This window comes from Vulpes vulpes, chromosome 1, assembly GCF_048418805.1.
Source record: "Vulpes vulpes isolate BD-2025 chromosome 1, VulVul3, whole genome shotgun sequence".
Lineage (NCBI taxonomy): Eukaryota > Metazoa > Chordata > Mammalia > Carnivora > Canidae > Vulpes > Vulpes vulpes.
Genome location: NC_132780.1, coordinates 156,404,073 through 156,425,473, shown reverse-complemented (window position 1 = coordinate 156,425,473; position 21,401 = coordinate 156,404,073). Strand labels below are relative to the sequence as shown.

General features: G+C 34.1%; 1 protein-coding gene across 1 annotated transcript in view; it reads left to right on the top strand.

The window, feature by feature from the left end:
• Positions 1-21,401, top strand: part of LOC112914100 (eyes shut homolog) — a 1,106,577-nt gene that overhangs the window by 658,225 nt on the left and 426,951 nt on the right. Inside the window, 1 exon segment of the mRNA XM_072749029.1 lies at positions 19,060-19,289. Coding sequence (XP_072605130.1) covers positions 19,060-19,289 — 230 coding nt within the window.

Sequence of the window (21,401 nt, the reverse complement as noted above, 5' to 3'; positions counted from 1 at the left end):
TGAGACAATGTTCTTTGAGGTGAAACAGTTGAATTAAAACAGCAATAACTTATCTTTACTATATAAATTGTTAATTTAATTCAATTAGAAACAAATCAAAATGTCATAAGTAATTTTTAAAAGGCACAGGTAAAAGGAATACGGTATAATATTCATTTTCTTCACTAAACAATTTGCTAAGTAACTCATATATACAATGGATTTTTCTTATTTGTTTAGTAGAAATATTAACTAAAAATAAAATAAAAAGATAAAACTAGACAGAAGGAAAAAAGATGATAATAATAGACTGGATAGGCATCATTTCACTTGAGGAAGTTTCTAGTGAGAATTTGAACATCTAATCATTTCAGAAACTCCTTTTTCTTCCTTTCAGTTTTAGGGTTTAGCAAGAGTAGGTCTCACTTTTTCTCTTAACTTCTACACCTCCTACTCACAATATAGTCCATGACTGGCTGGTTTTTGCTTCAGCCACCTCTATTGAAGTTGCTGTCATCATGGTCAACAGTGATGGCTTAAATGCTAAAAAAAGTGGATGTGTTTCAAACCTCAGTTCCTCCCATCTCTCCATAACATTTCATATTCCTTTATCTTCCTAAATACTTTCTGCTTGATTTTCCATGTAATCGTCTCCAAGTTTTACTCTAGCTTTTTTATTCTTTGTTTTCTGTCTTGGTCAAGTCATCATTTACATTAGCTTCCCCTTAAATCTAACAGTCTCCAGCTCTGTTTCTTTTTACTCCCTATATATATTTTCTTTTTTTTTTTTTTAAAGATTTTATTTATTTATTCATGATAGTCAGAGAGAGAGAGGCAGAGACACAGGCAGAGGGAGAAGCAGGCTCCATGCACCGGGAGCCTGACGTGGGATTCGATCCCGGGTCGTCCAGGATCGCGCCCTGGGCCAAAGGCAGGCGCCAAACCGCTGCGCCACCCAGGGATCCCTACTCCCTATATATATTTTCATACATTTTCATATCTCCAATCAGTTCTGCAAGGTCACTTCTTCAAAGGCAGTGTATTGACAGATGTTTCAGTCAGGATCTAAACAGTTACAATAGCACAACACATTACAACAATTCAAGCAGGCTTTATTTACTAAGTGGCAATAACTCAGGGGTTAGTGGAGTGTGGTGGAACCGCAGAGACAGTATAGAAACCCCAGGCAAGAACTGACAAGCTGTTACTACCCCTGGGCCCAAAGGGACAGGGAAGGGGAAGATATGTGGGAGCAGTGACTTCAATCAAAGGGTTCAGCCAGCTTGACATGACCTCTGCTAGGGATAAATATTACCCTAACCTCCTGCTTCCCTCCAAACACCAGCTAGGGTTTCCTGTTGGGCCAAAGAAATAAAAAACCAGAAAGCACAGAAGCCCCATCGATGTAGTCAGATGGGGCAGTTTCCTGTACATAAACCATAGTAGAACAAGCTGGAGAGTGACTCTAGAAGAGCAAACTGGAGTGTCTGGTATAGTGATAGAGACTGAACACAGTATGTGCCTTTTTTGCTGTATTGCTACATTTTAACTATACAGACATCAAAGACTGTTTTCCAAACTAACACCTGTGAAATGTCATAAATCTTTGTAAATAATGGCTTAGTATAATATTTTTTAAATAATGAGAAAACAGGCACAGTGGCCTCCTGTGGTAAGTCACTAATTTCTAAAATCTGGCTTTCTTGTACCAGATTCCCTAGAGAACAGAATCTGAATTAAAAGTTTACATTGAGTATAGTATACAGAATGAGAGGAAAGGGGAAATGAAGCAAGAAGAATGAGGATAAATGGGAATGGGACCAAAATATATAATAGTCACAGCTCAGCCATGTGAGATGTCTTACAAATGACTCATACAGAATATAATAACAACAGTCTTTGGGGGAGAGAGATGAATGTACTCACTGACCCCTCTCTGCCTTTTACTCCTGTTGGGTAAAGCTCATCCCCTTGGGATTACTCCCCTGAATTTACGAGTTGCCTTCATGTCCACTCCATTTAGACTGGGAAGAAGCCCAGATGGTTCTGAGCTCTTTTGCAGTGGTCCCTCTGGGATACATGGTGTCATGTGAGGGATCAGTCAGTGCAGACCATAGTGGTCAGAAATCCTAAGAAAATACTTAAGACTGTGAAATTATCTGTAGTGATGGTTGTGGCATCAGCAGTGGCGTAAAACCCTAACATCATATCACAATACAATAAATAAGACAAGACTTTGCTAGCTGCTCTCATAAGAAAGCCAATGTGTAGAATATAATGTCTACTTATTACTTATAAAGAAAATGTGACTTTCAAGCCCTTAACATTTATATGTAAGGATATAATTTCACTTAGCATAAAATCTGCTGAAACCTACAACATAGTTTAAGAATTTCTTCAATGTGCAATTAAAGGCTGAGAAGAGTAAACAAATACAGATAATCTGCCTTATTCCAGTAGCAGAGTGCTAAGAAAATTTCATTGAAATATTATGTTTTATCCTAAGCCACATAATTATTAATTATTAATTAAACTATTTAAATGATACATTCATTGATTTTGAGGAATATTGATATTCCTGGAAACCCCTTTACCTTATGGATTTCAGTACTTCTTGATGTATAGTTAAAGGCATTGACTTACAGAATAAAGTCCAGGCTTCCCAACATAATATGTAATGGTCTTTCTGATCAAGACCCTACACATTTGTTCACCTGTTTCACAAACACTGAACGTCATCACTATTCAAAACGCTGGGATACAATGAGGAGGGAAGAAATTTATAAAATCCCTGAGCTTACAGTTTAGATTCTGAGGTGGGGGAAGTATACAAATAAATAAGCTCTTACTGTATAATGAGCTTAGACTTCTGATGAGGTATAGGGGGATAAATTTATGAGATATATGTCTAAAATGGACTTGAGTGTCAGGCAAGATTTTCCAGAAGAACCATATTCTAAGTTAAGAATTGAAGTATAAACTGGGAAAGTAGAACAAAGCACAAGAGAACAAATTGAAAACTGAGAGATTCCTCAGGAGGCAGAACCAGTTTGCCAATGGCTTTGAAAGCTGTGGTAATCACATTAAAGTTGGTACTGAGAGCAACAGGGAGCCTCTGAATGTGCTAAGGGGAGTAATGTGATCGGTTCACATTTTAACATGATTACTCTCATTGCATTGTGGTGAATAAATTGACAGGATCAAGACTGAAGGCAAGGAAGCCAAATGGATTGTTTTTGCAGTCACCTAGGCAAGAAGTGTTGATAGTAAAAAGAGGACTTAGTTTAGAGGTACATACTGATGAATTGAATAGATCCTGGTATGGCATATGTGTGTGGCCTGAGGAAAAGGGTGTGAGAAGGATTATGGTCAAGTTTCTAATTTGACTTTAGGCCCTATGGGAGAGCTAGAAAGAAGAGGTTTGGGAGAAAGAGAGGGGAGGAGCCCAGGTACCTGTAAGATATCCACAAGGAGTTGCAGACCTGCATGTAAGGCTTTAATCTGAAGCTCTACAGAGAAATTGGGACTTATCAACACCTGTTAAATCATCTGTTGAAAAGCTAGCACTTAAAAATATTCCAACTCTAATCCCATAACAGTTTATATTGACTTCCACATCCATTCTCTATAATCCTAAAATTTTACAACTATACCAATAATGGAAATATTTCACACTTTTCCTACGTGCTGTTTCTTTAGCATGGGATAACCTTTGCTGTTTGGAAATATCTTCTCTGTACTTCAGAATTTAGATCAATTGACTTCTCTGGGAAGCCTTCTTAAGTTCTTGATATGGTCTTCATTTCTTCCTTCTATGTATTGTCATAGCACCTTTTTCCATTTCAACCTTGTCCTGACTTACTTTATTTGGCTTTCACTCTGACCCACTTTACCAAAGCTTTTTGACTAGAAAAGAAGTAACAACTATGATAAATTTCTCTATAACTTTTCTTGCATTGTGCCTCAGTGTTGGTGCCACATTGTTCTCCTTCAGAGTGAATCCTCCTTGGCATTCCTGAGATATTTTAACACACTCAGTTAAATAAGATTGTCTGTCTAGATGTCAGATGCAACCCTGGCATATTATTGGTTATTAACCACTGCTATACAATAATTCTTGAAGGCCCATTTATTCTTACCTTAAGTAGTCCTGGTAATTCTCTGAAATATGATGTTAAAATTCATAAAGATTGTGGAGTTGAGCCACTGAAAAAGTGATTAAACATATCTACCTTTCCTGAGATAAGCTGAAAGATTATAAATGTTTTTAGGCATCACATTTGAATGCGTAAGAAGTGATGGTGCATAGACTCTCTCTATTGTCTTAAGGATATTGCCGATTAAAGCCAATTGCCTAACTTCCCGAAGACAAGCCATTAATAGATGTCCATATCAGACAAGGTTAAATCCATTGCTTCACTAAAATAATATTGAATGTTTAAGAACAACATGAAATAGACAGTACTGCTTTAATATCCGTGAGTATCTAATGCTTCACCACCTTTTGATCTACTTTTTTATTTTCTTAGAGGTCACCTACTGTATTTTTGAAAAAGATTGGTCTACAAACTAACTTAACATTCTTTTCTATTCCAAGGTTTATATAAAGAAAAAAATAGTGCAGAAAACATTTCTAAAATTAGTGAAAGAAAGAACTCTATTTGGATCTTCCTTAGAATTTAAATGGAAATTGATATAGAGTGCTGAGTGTCTGAGCTTATTCTCTGTAATACAATAGAACTTTAAGTAATGATTTTACACTTGGATTCGAGTTTAATTTTTTGTGTGCCTACTTTAAGATTCCCAAACTAATTTATCAGGTTCTTCACAGTAATGGGAAACCAATGACTACCTTTTAATGTAACCTGTCATGTTTTGAAAGTAAAAGTATTGTGTCTAATATCTTTCTTTAGTCTTTTAAATTTTGAAATGAACATTTTTTCTATCATTGCTTTAGCTATTTGTGGCTTTATTGTATTAGGCCTAGTATGTTAAAATAAACCTCTTAAAACATTCCCCTTATATAATACTATATGGGTTTCTCTTTAGAGAAATGATTATATCCCCTTGGTTGCATTGCCTGCAGTTCTGCTAGCTGTCTACCGGTGAATGAGGATATCAAGGGTTGTGTTTTGTGACCCAGCTGAGCAAGAATGTAATGAAATTGATCATCATTTATTTGTAAAATATGTATTTTACTGACTTCTCATGCATTGTGGTGATATAAGTTCTTGTGCTCAAGTTTCTTCTCCCAAATTGCCAAAGAAGTATTTTTTAAGTAAAAAAAAAAAAAAAAAAAAAAAAATCAGTTCTGGAGAAACGAGATAAGTACTACTAGGAATTTATGTAAGATACCATTGCATTAGATCAAGATTGAGGTAATTTGTGCCCAGCATGGAATGTATATCTTTGATATCACCCAGTGATATCAGTGAGAGTGAAGGCATTTGTTCTAGGTCCTCCTGTCTGTTAGTCTGTCTGTCTCTCTCACTCTCTATCTACCTAAACCCTGCCTTGATCTCATGCATGGCTCCAAAATCTGAGATTCACTTATGCTTTTTTACCTTTCTCCCTAAACTACCTATTCTCTGCTTCACTTCCAGATCTACTCTCCATCTTTTTCCACCCTTCTTGGTACTCTGGAAGGCTGACATGTATGGGTTGCAATTACCCACAGGCCTTTCGCTTCTGACTTTCAGCTGTGCTTGGCCAGAGAGAGGGCAGGACATTGAAGGAATAGAAAGAAGAAGAGATCACATTATTTATTCTCTATTATCACAGCTGGATATAAATTAGGGGTGGCTATATTCCTTTCTCCAAGATCACATATCTTATCAAGTGGCCCTTCTTCTATACTTACATCTTTGTCCCCAATGCAGAAAGTACTTCATTTGCTTGCCCATTCAGTCTCAATGACAGTAACAGATTCTATCTCGAGACACTTCTCAGTCACTTGTTGATTCTCTTAAGCTTTTCCAACATGAAAATAGTCTCTTCATTAAACTCAGTTGATACTCTTTCTGAGTTTGCATCTTTTTCTGACAGGCCCTGACTAATGCACACCTCACGTATGAAAATTATCACAAAGTCCTTTTGAAAATCAAATGTGACTTTGTTAAATTAACATTTGTTAGTAGAGCGCCACATGTTAAATGGTGATCTGTGATTCAACAAAAGACCACAATGGAGTTGAAATAGACAAGTTTATTATTTATAGGTCCTGGAGGAAGTACACAGCATGCCTTGAGGAGCCACACAGGAAGTCAAGGCAGGGAGTAGGCAGAGAAAGAGAGAGAGAAAGAGAGGACCTAGAGAAAATATCTGTATTAGGGTCTGTGGTGGGTGCTTTGGGGTTCCTGGGCCAAAGCCAGATTAGTCAGATCAAACCAAAAGGAACAGGATTTTGGTAAGTGCCATGGGGATCTTATCCAAGTGGCACACAGGAAGTCATTGGGAGGTGGGGGAGACTGCTTTTCACAAACGCAGTTGGGAAATCATATTAAGAACTTACATTTACTTTTGATTCTACCAGCTTTAATCCAGGGTATGCACTCATGGGAAGGGCTAATGTTAGTTCAGGGACCTCATGGGCTGCTTGACCTCAAAATGGATGCCAAGACAGCAATATAATAGAATAACTAAACTCTCAACAACAAATTTCTCTCAAATGCTTTCACTTCTGTATATCCCCAATAACATTCTCTTAGTTCAGGCTCCAATCTGATTATTTTTGTTCCTGTAATATTTGAATTACTTCCAGCTACTTCTCCCTCACAAGCTATTCTTTGTATGAAAATCAGAATGGTAGAATTGGTAATTCTACCTATAAGCAGGATTATTGATTTTCTGCTTAAAACCTACATGTCTCCAGATTGCCTTTAAATATGGTCACCAAATCTTCCCATGATCCAGCCTCAGCCTGTCTCCCAAGACTCACCTGTTGGTATGTACACACACACACACACACACACACACACACACACACATAAACACACACACTATAGCCTTCTCCATGCCAAACCATTTCCAATTCCCCTCACATGTTCTCTCTTTCTTTTGAGTCTTTGGACATGCAACATCTTTTGACAGGGTTCTTCCCCTCCCCACATCATACACTTATTTGTCTACCTTTCTTCTCTAGCCAGCTTCTTCTGGTCTTTTAAGACTCAGCCATAAACCTCTTGAAGAAGTCTTCTATATAATTTTTGCTCTATTCTCTTATCCTGGCATCTATCTGCAATTCTGTCATTGGTATATCCATCCCCTCTAGTCTCCTGCCAGGAATATAAAAATTCTGAAAAGCTTTAATTCAGGGTTCAAACTATATGGGTTCACATTGATTTACCCCATATATTTGCCTTATGACATTGAGCAGGTTTATCAAATGTATACCTCTATTTTCTCATCTGTAAGTTTAGGAAAATAACAATAGTCATGGTTTTATATTATTGTGAGAATTAAATTATGTTAGTACATTTGAAACATTTAGAGTAGTGCTCAGTTTACAGTTGGCACTCCGTGCATTATGCAGTCTTACAATTGCCTATTTTTTTTTCTCAACCCACAAAACAGAAGCTCATAAATAGGAGGGCCTAGGTTCTACTGCTCAGAATATTGTCTTAATTAGTGAGTTTTGGTGCATGGACAGAAATCCATAAGTCCTTTTATTTTAGCTTAGTTTTGTTTTTTTGAGAAAAAGAGTACAAGCAAAGGAGAGGGGCAAAGGGAGAGGAGAGAGAGATTCTTAAGCAGGCTCTACAAACCAGCACAGAACCTGATGCAGGGCTCGATCTAACAACCTTGAGATCAAGACTTGAACCAAACTCAAGAGTTGGATACTTAACCAACTGAGTCATCCAGGCAGCCCTCCATAAGTCCTTTTAAGTTGAATAAATAAATGAATGAATGATGTGCAATGAATTCTAGATTGATTGACATGTCCTTTCTCTTGAACCATTTTTGTTTTTCAAATTCTGGCTGGTAATGTCTGGATCTAGATTCCTTAAAAGAATCATTTCTGTGAAATACTCTGGAGCTCGTATGAACATCAGAAAGTTCCTCTCTCCTTGTAAGACTGGAAAACAGATTTGCATTTATTTTTACCAGTGCACAAGTTCTTATGACTAGAGCTAAGTATGTGATTTTAATCATGACACCTTGATTGTTAATTTGTCTGTCTCTAATTTGGATACACTTTCCAGGTAATAAGTAATCATACATTTTTAATCCTGGCTGATATTTTGGAATAGTCTTCTTTCCTGGAAGTTTTCATGCTAATTTGGAAGTATTCCAGAGTAGTATCTCTCCATAAACGAAAAGTAATTATTATAATAATAAATGTTTATATTTGACATAAAACACTTACTAAATATGTTCCATATTTATATATTTCTTATTACCCGTAGCAGAAAGGTACTCAAACTTCAATGATTTCTAAATCTAAATGTAACCAAAAATTTCAAAAATACGGTTTTTATATCATTTTAAATTTAATTTGATCTCAAAAATCTAAATAATATAAGGATTAGATTGTGAATTAGTAGATTTCTTTAAGGATCTATGATATAGAGTTTAATTTCCCTAAGTATCCATTTGATTTCATATTTTAAAATGATTTGTTTCTTTGTATGACATGCCTCAAAATATATCTATGGTTTAGAAAATTTATAAAGTTGAAAAATACATCCTTAGCAATTACAATATGTCAGAACTATTGAAGTACTGATTACCTAAGTAAGTAAATAAATGAAGTTGCTTTAAGGTTTTAGGTCCTAAAAGAGAGATAATCATAGAATAACAATTAAGTATTATATATTCCATATATTATATATACAAAATAATATTAAGCACTTTCTAAAACTTGCAAGCTGTACACCCATATCTAAGTCCATTCCCATTTATAATGTATGGAAAACTATAAAAACAAAGATATATACACACATACACATTCACATGCTACATTCATATATATTAGTTTTGAAAAAATAAAGTGTTCTTTTAATAGGCATGTATTTTGAGAAGTTTTTGGAAGATTAAGGAAAAAAATGATGACTTCCATCTTGAGTAATGTAGCAGCTGAAAAAAACATTCCAACTATAAGACAGACATAAAATACAGGCTAAAGTAGAGAAAAAGTTTTTAATTATTAAAATACCAAAACAATGAGAAAAATCCCTGATGATGAACTTTTTAAAGGTATCCAAGGAAGACAAGTTTCCTACATTAGAAGGGTAATTGCACGTAACGAATTAATTTTCAACAGGAACAATTGAAGAAGGAAAATGGAAAACATGCAAAATGCTCAGAAAAAAAGAGGAAGTCTTATTTGAAAAGACATAAAGTAGGACAAAATCTGTCATATATAATTATCTCCTAAAAATTAAAGTAAAAAAATAACCCAATTGAAAAGGTGAGAAAAGTATATATTCTAGTGATTTAACATAGATAAAGTATAAATGACAAATGCTAAATTTAAAATTAAATTTGGGGGATTCCTGGGTGGCTCAGCAGTTTAGCACCTGCCTTTGGCCCAGGGCGTGATCCTGGATACCGGGATCGAGTACCATGTCAGGCTCCCCGCATAGAGCCTGCTTCTCCCTCCTCCTGTGTCTCTGCCTCTCTCTCTCTCTCTCTATCTCTCTCTCTCTCTCTATGTCTATCATAAATAAATAAATAAATCTTTTAAAAATAAATAAATAAAATTATAATTCAAAATAGATATAAAACAGTTATCTGGATATAATTTTTATAATGTTTATTCATAAGATACATAACCAACTAAATGAATATGATATTCAATTTTGGTGAGGCATTAGAGAAATTAGTAACCAAAAACAATCTGAGGAGCTTACTTTTCTACAGTCTTTTATGGACTGTATAGTAAAATACAAATTTAGGAGGTGCCTGGGTAGCTCAATTCGTTAAGCGTCTGCTTTTGGCTCAGGTCATGATCTCAAGGTCCTGGGATTGAGCCCCATGTCAGGCTCTCTGCTCAGCAGGGAGTCTGATTCTCCCTCTGCCCTTCCTCCTGTTTGTGCTCTGTCTCTCTATAATAAATAAATAAATAAATAAATAAATAAATAAATAAATAAATAAATCTTTTTAAAATTATAAGAAAAAAATAAAATACAAATTTGGCATAGTTATTTCACCCAATGAGTGTACCTCTAGGTATTTACTCTTCAGATATATTCATAGATATTTATACAGTGAATTTGCTGTCATACTTATAATTTAAAAAATTATATTGAAAATATATGAATAAATTTATATCAGTAGGTAAATGATTAAATACTTTGTGATACATTTATATATGTTTTAAAGATTTTATTTATTTATTCATGAGAGACACAGAGAGTGAGAGAGGGAGAGAGAGGCAGAGACAGAGGGAGAAGCAGGCTCCATGCAGGGAGCCTGACATGGGAATCGATACCGGGTCTCCAGGATCACACCCTGAGCTAAAGGTGGCGCTTAACCGCTGAGCCACCCGGGCTGCCCTTTGTAATACATTTATACTAAGAATTTACCTTATTAAAATTTCTGAGCTTTATTGACATGTAATGACCATAAACTATCCCCAAGATATTTTGTGAGGGGAAAAGGATGCAAATTCCCTTTTGCTTTAGTTCCATTAAATGATCGTATTTATAGCATGATATCCATGGCAGAGGCTGGCTGGATTCACCAAATTAATTTTCCTACCTTCCTCAGCACAATGCTAAATTACTTCCCATCCGTTTTTGCAATGAATTTGGCCACGTGACTAAGTTTTGGCCAATGAAATGGAATGGAGTAAGATTTTCCATGCTCCATCTTTCCTCCATTTCTCACCTTGTTAGTTATTCAGACATGTGCATGTGGACACACAAGGTAACCTCAGAAACCACATGGTGAGAACAGTGAAGACGATGTCACTTGAGACTCTGAAAGTCACTGAATGACTACAGGAAACAATTTTCATTTCCACCTATGGTGATTGAACTTTATATGAACAAGAAGTAAGCTTCTGTGTTGCTAAGCTACTGAGATTTCAAGGTATATCTATTATAGAAGCTAGCATTTTCCTTTCTAATTCAAATTCACTTGTTTAAAAACTGATAAAGAAAATTAAATTATATATCCATATAATCTAGATATATATTTGTACAAAATGGAACATACAGTGATTGCCTCTTATGAATGAAGTAGTATTGGGTTGGAGGAGGATATGAATAAGTACTTTCACTTTGTGTTTTTGTAGCATTAGAGTTATTTGTTATTATTTCTTTAGATATATGTATAATATTGATACAATTAATTATGTCTAGGGGAATCCCAAAAGAAATTTAGAGACAGTAAGTTTAGAACTTAAGTTATTTTGTGTTTTACAGGAAGAAAGGGATATTTTAAGGTAAAAGTGCACTTTAGGGAAACCTAGCATATGAAAGGCATGCAGCATGAAATATTGAAAAAAATACACTAAGATGTAGTTAGAACATATATTGAACATATATTAAGGCACTGGAGGCAGATAAAACTGAAAAATAAGATGGAACCAAATCACAGAATAATATATATTTTAATTGGAATAATTTTGGCATGAGGGTAGTATACGAAGGACAAGAATGGTGAGAAGGATGGATTAAAGAAAAACACACTAAAGTCAGAGATATTGACAAAACATGATCATAGTAGAACTGACAGAAGATATTTTATGAGTTTTTAAAAAGAGGGACAGAGGTTTAGAATTTCAGATGAGGAAAGGAAGAAAAGGCAGGAAATCCAGGGTTTCTGATAGTTACTGATTTGGCATATTAGCCTAAAGCATAATTTAATTCCCATCCAGCATCGGGCTCTCGAGTGGAAGATCAGGACAGCTTATGTGTTCTCTGTAATCAGGAACAACCTCCACTAGGGCTGATATGGGAAAGGAGAATCAGAATCTATCAATGAGAGTACAGCTCTTCAAAATTGGAATGCCCTGGAGTACAAGTCCTGCCTAACACACAGCAATGCTGTGAACATCCATTACATGAGAATGCTGTGATCTAAAGAACCTTATCAATGAATATGGAACAGCTAAAAAAAAAAAAAATTGTGAGAATGAAAATGTATTCCTTTAGTGAGAAAAATTGTGACAATGTGAAAACAAGATCTTTTAAAATCCCACTATTATGTCAATAGTGAATTAATTCATTTGTGTTTTAAAATGTTAAATATTATTGCATTTGTTATTAGGATATGATTCTCATTTTATTGAATAACATACTAAATAAAGTAGAATTAAACTTGGGATTATTGTTTTCAGATTGATTCTTGTATAATTTTTTGTTTTGATATTTATTTTTATCTTGAATAGTAAATGAGAATTTTATATTGTACTAACAGTAATTTTACATATTTCCTCTTTTAATATAATTATGTTAAATACATTTTATTTTTTTATTTTTTTTATTTTTTTTTTGTTAAATACATTTTAAATAGTAAACACTTTTTTCTGTGTTTTGCTCTCAGGAAGAATTTGCTGTGATTAATTATTTTTTAAATTATTAGATCAAACTAAAGACAATATGAATTTTAGAGCTACTAGACAATGCTGACAATTTAAATAAGTTTTTTTTTTTTTTAAGAAGGAGTGAGAGAGTTGAAGAGAGAGAGAGAGAGAATCTGAAGCAGGCTCCACGCCCAACTCAGACCCGACAAAGGGCTTAATCTTACAACCCTGAGATCATGACTTGAGCTGAAATCAAGGGTCAGATGTTTAACCGACTGAGCCACCCAGTACCTCTTAAATAAAGTTTTGAAGCCATTTTTTTTTTGGTATGTTTAAAGTTCTATTTGATATCATCATGTTCTCATGATTTTGAGAGTTAAAGGAGAAATTACATTCTTCACTGGGTTTATTCCTGTTTAGCCACCACTGCTAAAATATGAGTAGGTGTTGTCAGTTATCCTGCATGGGAACTGAAAGCCTGAACACTAAGAAACTCCACAGAAATAGTACAGTTGTGTGTCTTTCCATAGATGGCAGTCTTTTGAACATGTAAAGTTTTAATAAAATCTACAAATAGGGAATATATTTTAAGCATGTAAATAGTCACACAACTCTAGTAACTATAAAAGAAAGGTTTAATCATTTTTCTTTTAAATACAACTTCATTTATTTAGCATAATATGCTAAAACAAATTCAAAACATAAAATTGTAAAAATTATTACTACATATGACAAAAAGCCAGTTTCTTCAATATACAAAGAACTTAAATATCCAGAAAAACATCTACATAACTAATGAAATGTTAAAAGGATATGAACAGATAGTTCACACTTGCCAAGATAAATGGAAAATAACGCTATGAAAATAGTTGTATTATTGTAACAAATCATGACACACTGAGTGGATTAAAAAATACAAATTTATTTTCTTACAGTTGTGGAAGTCAGAAATTTTGATATTAGTGTCGCTGGGCTAAAATCAAGGTGTTGGCAGGACTGTATTTTTTTCTGGAGGCTCAAGTAGAGAATCCAGCTTTTAGAGGCTGTCCACCCCTTGGCTGGTGACCCTGTTTCATCTTCAAAACCATCAATAGTCAGCTGAGTCTTTTTCACATCACATCATTTTGACCTGACTCTTCTTCTGCCACCAACTTATACTTTTAAGGACCACTTGTGATTACATTGGGCCCAACTGGATGCATCTAGGATAATATCTCTACTAAAACCAGCCAATTAGGGGCACCTGGGTGGCACAGTCAGTTAAACACCAACTCTTGGTTTCAGCTCAGGTCATAATTTCATTAATTTCAGGATTTTAAGATCAGGCCCTGCGTGGCCACAATCAATTCGGAATCTGCTTGGGACTCTCTCTCTCTCTGTCTCTCTTTCTGCCCCTCCCTGTCTCTCTCTCTCTCTCTCAAATAAATAAATAAATAAATAAATAAATAAATAAATAAATCTTTAAAAATTAAAACAAAACCAGCCAGTTAGCATCCTAATTCCATCTGCAATCTTATAACATACACATTTATAGTTTTCAATGATTAAAATGTGGATATATTTGGGGGGAATCATTATTCTACTAACCATACTTATAAATAAAGAAATGTAAATTGAAATTGAAATGTAAAAGTTATAGGTTTTATGTAAGTATTAAAGATTTAAAATTCAGTAATAAAACTTTTGGCATAAATATAAGTTGCTACTACATGAACTATAACAATTATGTTGAGGGAAATCTGTCAAAATCCACAAAAAAATTAAAAATACATAACACTTTTAATAATGTATGATCCAACAAGGATGTGGAGAAATTGGAACTCTAATATTTTACTAGCAGGATTGTAAAATGGTACAGCCTCTTTGGAAAATAGTTAAACTGTTGCTCAGAATGTTAAACATAAAATATATGATCCAACAATTCTACCCCTAGGTATATATCCAAGAAAATTAAAAACATACATCCAGAAAAAAGCTTGAACATGAATGTTCATAGTTGCATTATTCAAAGAGACCAAAATTTAAACATGCTCAAGTGTCTATTAGCTAATGAATAAAAGAATGTGGTATATCCATATCAGTGATAAAAGCAATGAAGTTTTATTGCATGCAGAAGCAATAGTGTACCCTGAAAACATTATGGTAAGTGGAAAAGCCAGTCATAAAGATCATGTAGTATGATTCCATTTATATGAAAAGTCCAAAACAGGCAAATGTATAAAGAATGTAAGCTGAGGGTAGGTGGTGGGAGTGACTGCTAATAAATGGTGACAGTTGCACCTCTCTAGCTAGATCTACTAAAATTTATTGGATCTTGCACTTTAAATGGGTATACTCTGTGTTTGTAAACTATATCTCAATATAGCTATTAAAAAGAATGTATGACCCAGATAATAAGGAAGAAACTTGAAACAGCTTAAATATATTAATTCCAAACTGATAGAATCAATGATGTTTAACCAAACAATATAACACTACAACTTTTAAAAGGAAAATGAAGAACTATACCTACTGATAGGGCAGCCTGCTAGGAATTACTTTTAGGTGAAAAAGTAAAGAGATTAGCATATTCAGGTAGGTGAAAAGATGAAGTAGAATGTAATATGTATGTTTATACTAGTATTCTCAATTTTTATACATATTATTTCTACATCAAGTATGTTTTTGTCTTTTATTGCCTACATTATAATATATTTATTTTACTGCTTTAAAAAAATCTAATTACAATTTTTGAAGCTTTGCTTCCCCTTACATACAGTTAAGAGCCACAAACTTAAGATTCCTCCAGCTGAGTTTCTTTCCTTTTAATAATTCATCATAATCTAAAAGTTATGTTTTTCTGCTTACAAAGCAGGGCTTCCAGGGTTCACATTTGTGAGTCCTTTCCTTCTTCTAAGAAATGGAAACTAGACAAATGTCTGCTGAGCAGCGATAAAGTCAGCTGACAAGCAAAATCCCTCAGGCTAAGGCAATATGAACTGCTTGCTGCTTGGCATGCAAATAATTCTGTAGACCTTTCTGGAAATGGGAGAATGGCAGGAATGAGACAAGTAGAGCGTACTCCTTTCTTTTTCCACCTAGAGCTCCCACAATGTGATTTGCAATCACTGTTATATCAAGATGCCTTTCTCTAAGGGTCAGGCTTGATTTTGAGTAAAATTAGCATATTATTCAATCATTAATTCATTCAGAAAAAGGTCATTAGAGATTAGAGATTACCACTTGTTTTAGCAATGACTGGTTTCATTACTATACCTTTGTCCAAAGATACCCAAGAGATAATCAAGCAGAATTTTTACAATTACTACTTTAGACAGATAGTAAATCAGTATTTACATAAGAAAGGCAATGAAGTTTTAAAATATTGTTAATTTAAAAAAACAATTTTGAGGGATCCCTGGGTGGCGCAGCAGTTTGGCGCCTGCCTTTGGCCCAGGGCGCGATCCTGTGGAGACCCGGGATCGAATCCCACATCGGGCTCCCAGTGCATGGAGCCTGCTTCTCCCTCTGCCTATGTCTCTGCCTCTCTCTCTCTCTCTCTGTGACTATCATAAAAAAAAAAAAAAAAAAAAAAAAAAAAACAATTTTGAAAACCCTGAATTTTTATTTATTTCTAAACTCCCATATTCATAAATTTTTATAACTAAATTAATTACAGCTTTAATGCTCCTTTTTTAAATTGCTAATCATATCAAAATGACCATCATCTGAGTTTAATAAATGTCCACATTTACTTGATATTTTTAACCTTTTATGTAAAATTAAGTTAAAATGTTATCAGAAGAAATGGTTTCTTTTTAAGTATATAAAAATTGAGTAAAACTTATTTTAATTTTAAAATAGGTAAGTAATGGAGCACCTGAATGGTTCTGTCAGTTAAACAAAGACAGATATCTTTGGCTCAGTTCATGATCCCAGGGGTCCTGGGATGGAGCCCCACATAAAGCTTCCTGCTCAGTGGGGAGTCTGCTTCTCCCTCTGCCCCTCCCCCCTGCTTGTGTGTGTGCTCTCTCTCTCTTTCCCCCTCTCTCTCTCTCTCTCTCTCTCATATAAATAATCTTTAAAAAGTCAATAAAATAGGTAATGACATAATTTATAATTTAAAAAAAGAAAAATACTGAAAGTCAAGGACTATTAATATTTAATATATCAGATACAAAATTTGACCTTAATAACAGAGTATATCATATTAATGCTGTTTTCAAAATTTGATTTATGACCCTGATGTTTTAATTGATGGATCAATTAATAATTATTATTTTAATAAAATTAGTTCGCAGCTGAAATGTGCAACATATTGACTTTTACAGGTGAGACATAGGCTCCCTTAGCAGCTACTATGGGAGAAAGAAGTAGTGACATTTAATTCAGGCTAATTTATTCCTGAAAGAGATGATTGACTGCAGTTCATGAAGTCCATAGTATGAGATAGACAAAATGGTGAAGTCATTCAGAAACAATAAAACTAAAAATTAAATTAAAATATGAAATACTGAGTAATAAATCCCATGAACTTCAAATTAGCAGTGCTTGATGGAAGTTAATTTAAAGGGACAAACTTATATTATGAGTGCAAACGGGAAGAACTATGCTAATCTAATAGAATGAAATCCGAGAAAATTGATTATAAGATTGCATCAAAAGTGTTAGAATTTATATTATTTACAAAGCTAAAGAGCTGTGTAATGGAGTTATGAAGTTGACCCCAAAGATAAAATATTTTCACTTGCTATTATTCTTGTTAGTACTGTGGTACACTGCATGTTTACAAAAAATGTTCAAATTAGTTTATAAAATATTTCTTGGAGAGCCTATGTGGGGATAAGCATTATAGTTAGGGATAAAATGAAGAAAAGAGCAGAGATGACCTGTCCATTTTTCAGGGAGGTTGCATTCAAGAAGAGAGAAGACAGTTAAGCTTAATCATAAATGTAAATATATGGCTACAACCTGTGACAAACACCATAAATAAGAACTTCAGGTTGCAGAAGGATTGCAAAAGAACTGACCTGCACATTAAAATTATTTGGTAAAATGTTTTCATAAATTATCTCAATTTCTTCAGCTTTTTTTTATTCCAATAAGTTGATATGGGTATATATAGGAGACACAAAAATAACTAAGTCTCTAAATATCAGTCAGAGGATATCTTCAACTGACTTCTTTTGCTACGGTTTTATCTTTATGATAATGTACAAAATAAAAATTTCTCAGATAGTTAATTTGTTGATTATTTGTATCACAGCAAGATTTTTTTTACATTAAAAGGATAATTCTTTTAATGATTGTAGTAAATGAAAATTCCAAAAGCACTGCTTCCAAACAGTGTGAAACACTCAGGAATACTCTGAAGACATTAATTCAACAAATATTTATAGAATGTTTGCTATGAATAAGGAATTCTGCCAAAATCAGGAATTTATTTATGGAGGAAAGGTAGAAAAACTGACCAGTGTTCAGCCTGGCTGAAGTAGCTCTACATAACATAAAAAATATATTCTGGGGTGCTTGTTGGCCGGGTATCTGCCTTCAACTCAGGTCATGATCCTTAAATCCTGGGATTAAGCCCCGCATCAGGCACCCTGCTCAGCAGGGAGCCTGCTTCTCCCCCTGCTCTCTCCCCTGCTCACATTCTCTTGCTCCCTCACTCACTCTCTCTCTCAAGTAAATAAAATCTTTAAAAAAGTATTCCAAGCCAGTGGAAAATATTCTAGCACTGGTACAGACATGTGGAATTTTAGAGATGAAAGAAGTATCAATTGTATCTTGGTGAGCCAGGAGCAATGAAGAAGGCTATATGGGGGAAATAATATAGATCTTGATTTGGCACTTTAGGTGAAATTTAAATAAGAAGAGAAGAATAACAGTGCAGAGAAGGTACTTCAAACAAACTACCAAAATTCAGGAAGTTCTCTCATTGGCTATGAGAGAAGTTAAGGTGTTTATTAGGAATCATGATAATAAAATAGGCCGGAAATCAAAAAAGAAATTTATTATCAAGAGGCTTTGAATGTAAAAGTAAGGAACTTCATCTTAATTCAAAAGGGGTTTTTTGTTGTTGTTGTATGATTATTAAAGAAGAAAAATTAGCTGGTAGAAAATTTGTGGAAAAAATGAAGAATCACAGGCATTTGTAAGGTACTTCTTTGGTAATTTTCAGAGTAATTCAAGTGAAAGCAGTTTTATCACTAACATATAACATGGCCTAATTTCTTGATCTTCAGTTCATGAGGGTTAATATACCAAAGTAGAACTATGTTTAGCCAAATTCTAATTCTTTTACATAAGAGAACTGACTCTTAGGCTTTTTGAGATTGATACATCCAGGTTTTTACTACTTAGAAGAAATTAATTTAGCTTCTTGGAACTGCATAGATTAACTACATTTCTGTGATCCACCTAGGGTCACGTTCTATAGCTTAGACATTTTTAACATTTATAAGTCCCACAACTGAAAAACAAACATGATTATTCCATTTGCCCTCAGTTAAACCACAGATGTTTATTATTTTTATTTCATCTTATTTTAAATCAAATTTTCTGTTATTTTGGTTTAAGTTCATGCACTTTTACTTATGTTGTGTTTTCTGCTCTTTTTATAAATCTAGATCCCAGGATTCTACTTTGTCTACACTGTCCTCTGTTGCTCCTTCTGGTGTAACAGAAGGGGTTGACTCCATTTGGACCTCCCTTGGCTCCCCTCTTATAGCACCATCCATGTGCCAGGAAGATATGTGTCACAATGGAGGCACTTGCCATCCTGTTTTACTCTCCAGTGGTATATTCTCATACCAGTGTGACTGTCCACTACATTTTACTGGCCGTTTCTGTGAACAAGGTAATCGATCTTCATTTATTCTTAAAAACTTCTCCAGAGTGTACAAAAGAATTGCAACCTTATTGTACACATTGAGAGATGCTAGCACAAACGAGAAGCATCTGTATAATTTTATTTAAAAATGAATTCTGATAGAACACTTTTGTTCAGTATTGTAGAAACAAACTTCAGATTTGTTTTTTCTCCATTAGGATTGTCATTCAAAATATATTTTTAGTTGTCACACAGCCTAAGAGTCAAAATTGAAATATGGTGTTACTTATGTAGTTTCTTACAAAATTATGGTGTAGTCCATCCTTTGTCACCATAGAAACAAGTAGGTTCTACTTTATACTATGTTTATTGCTTAATTATTAATCAAAACATTTTTGTATTTTATAAGCAGATCCACATATTTAAATTATTTTAGTAAGAAGGGTACATTATTTTTTGATGTTTAAAAATATGGTTTTAGTATTAATGAAGCTATTTATGAATCAAAAGAAAATTTCCCTAGTGTCAACATCTAATGGCCTCCTAAGAGTCTCTCAGTTAATTTAAGCAGTGTTGGGCAATTAGAACCAGAAATACTCTGGGCAGATTACAAAGGTATTAGGTCATGATGCATGTCCCTACACTACGAGCTGAAAAGTAACATTGTTTTCTATGTAAATTAATCACTGATTCTAAATTGGGTAGGTGAGGATGGGGATTACTATTGGATAATTATTCAGATGGCAGAGACTTTCATTATTTATTCATGATTGTGTTAAATATTTCCTTTTTTTTAATACCAAAATGTAGGATCTCTGGAAGCAAACTCGTGGGTATCCGTAATATGCTATTCAGCTCTTCTTGACAAATGCCCTCATATGACTGCTATGTGTTAATATTCAGCCAAGTAAGCAAGTAAATATAGTCGAAGGCACAGAAATGTAAATATGGCCTATTTTCCTGCTCATTATATAAATATTATGTGTCCTTAAAGTCTATTTTTTAACTGTAAAATGCTTTTGAAGACACTTCATTATTGCTTGATTTTTTTTTTTAGTGAATGTTTCATATGTCTGAAAAATAGACTTGCGTTCTGCTACAGTGGGAGACCATTTATATTATATTCTGTAAGTAGAATTCTAGGGACATAATTTGGATTATAAAGCTCTTTGAGATCCACACTTAGCCATTTAAAACTCTGAGAGGGATTTTTCTTTTTTTAATTTCATGCTAAGTAGAGTTTTAGAAAAATACCCTTCTTACCTTTCTTAAACTATTCTTTGATTCTTAATGTTTTTTTTAATGCACATTTACTAATGATAGTGAAATTGATGTTACAAAATGAGGAGTCCTTAGTTATTGGCTATATCCCCTGGGTAGTCATACATTTTAGACTACAAAGGACCCTCCAGCCATAATCCTTATCTCTCCTACTGAATCCCCAGTTCTCCCTCCTTCAACTCCTTACTGAGTAGCTTTAACGCTAGATGCACAGACCTACACTTTCCTGCAGAAAGAGAGAAATCCAGGTTTATTTGGAATTAAACACAAGGCTTAGCTGAGGTTTCATTGTATTTGGTATTTAGGGTAGCAGAATATAGGAGATTGACCTCAAGAAAAGAATTCAGAAACTCTATTCTATATTTGTTTTTGAGAATATTTTATTTTTTCAGCACTATTAATCACTTTCTACCTTCTACATTTTAATGTTTTTCCTGTTGAATTTACAATATTTTAAAAATTAATAATTGGGGCAGCCTGGGTGGCTCAGCGGTTTAGCACCGCCTTCAGCCCAGGGCCTGATCCTGGAGACCTGGGATTGAGTCCCATGCCGGGCTCCCTGCATGGAGCCTGCTTCTCCCTCTGCCTGTGTCTCTGCCCCTCTCTCTGCATTTCTCTGTGTCTCTCATGGATAAATAAATAAAATCTTAAAAAAAAAAAACCCAACAACTAATAATTGGATGATATTTGTTGCAAAAAATAGGTAATCCACTACAGAATATTTATTTCTAAGTACAAAATAATCAGAAACTGTGACTAAATATTACCAGAGATTTTTTTAAAGAAACCTTAAGTCGGTAATATCTGCGGTTGTGTGATACTCTAAACAAAATTCATGCAATAGAACTATTTAAATTA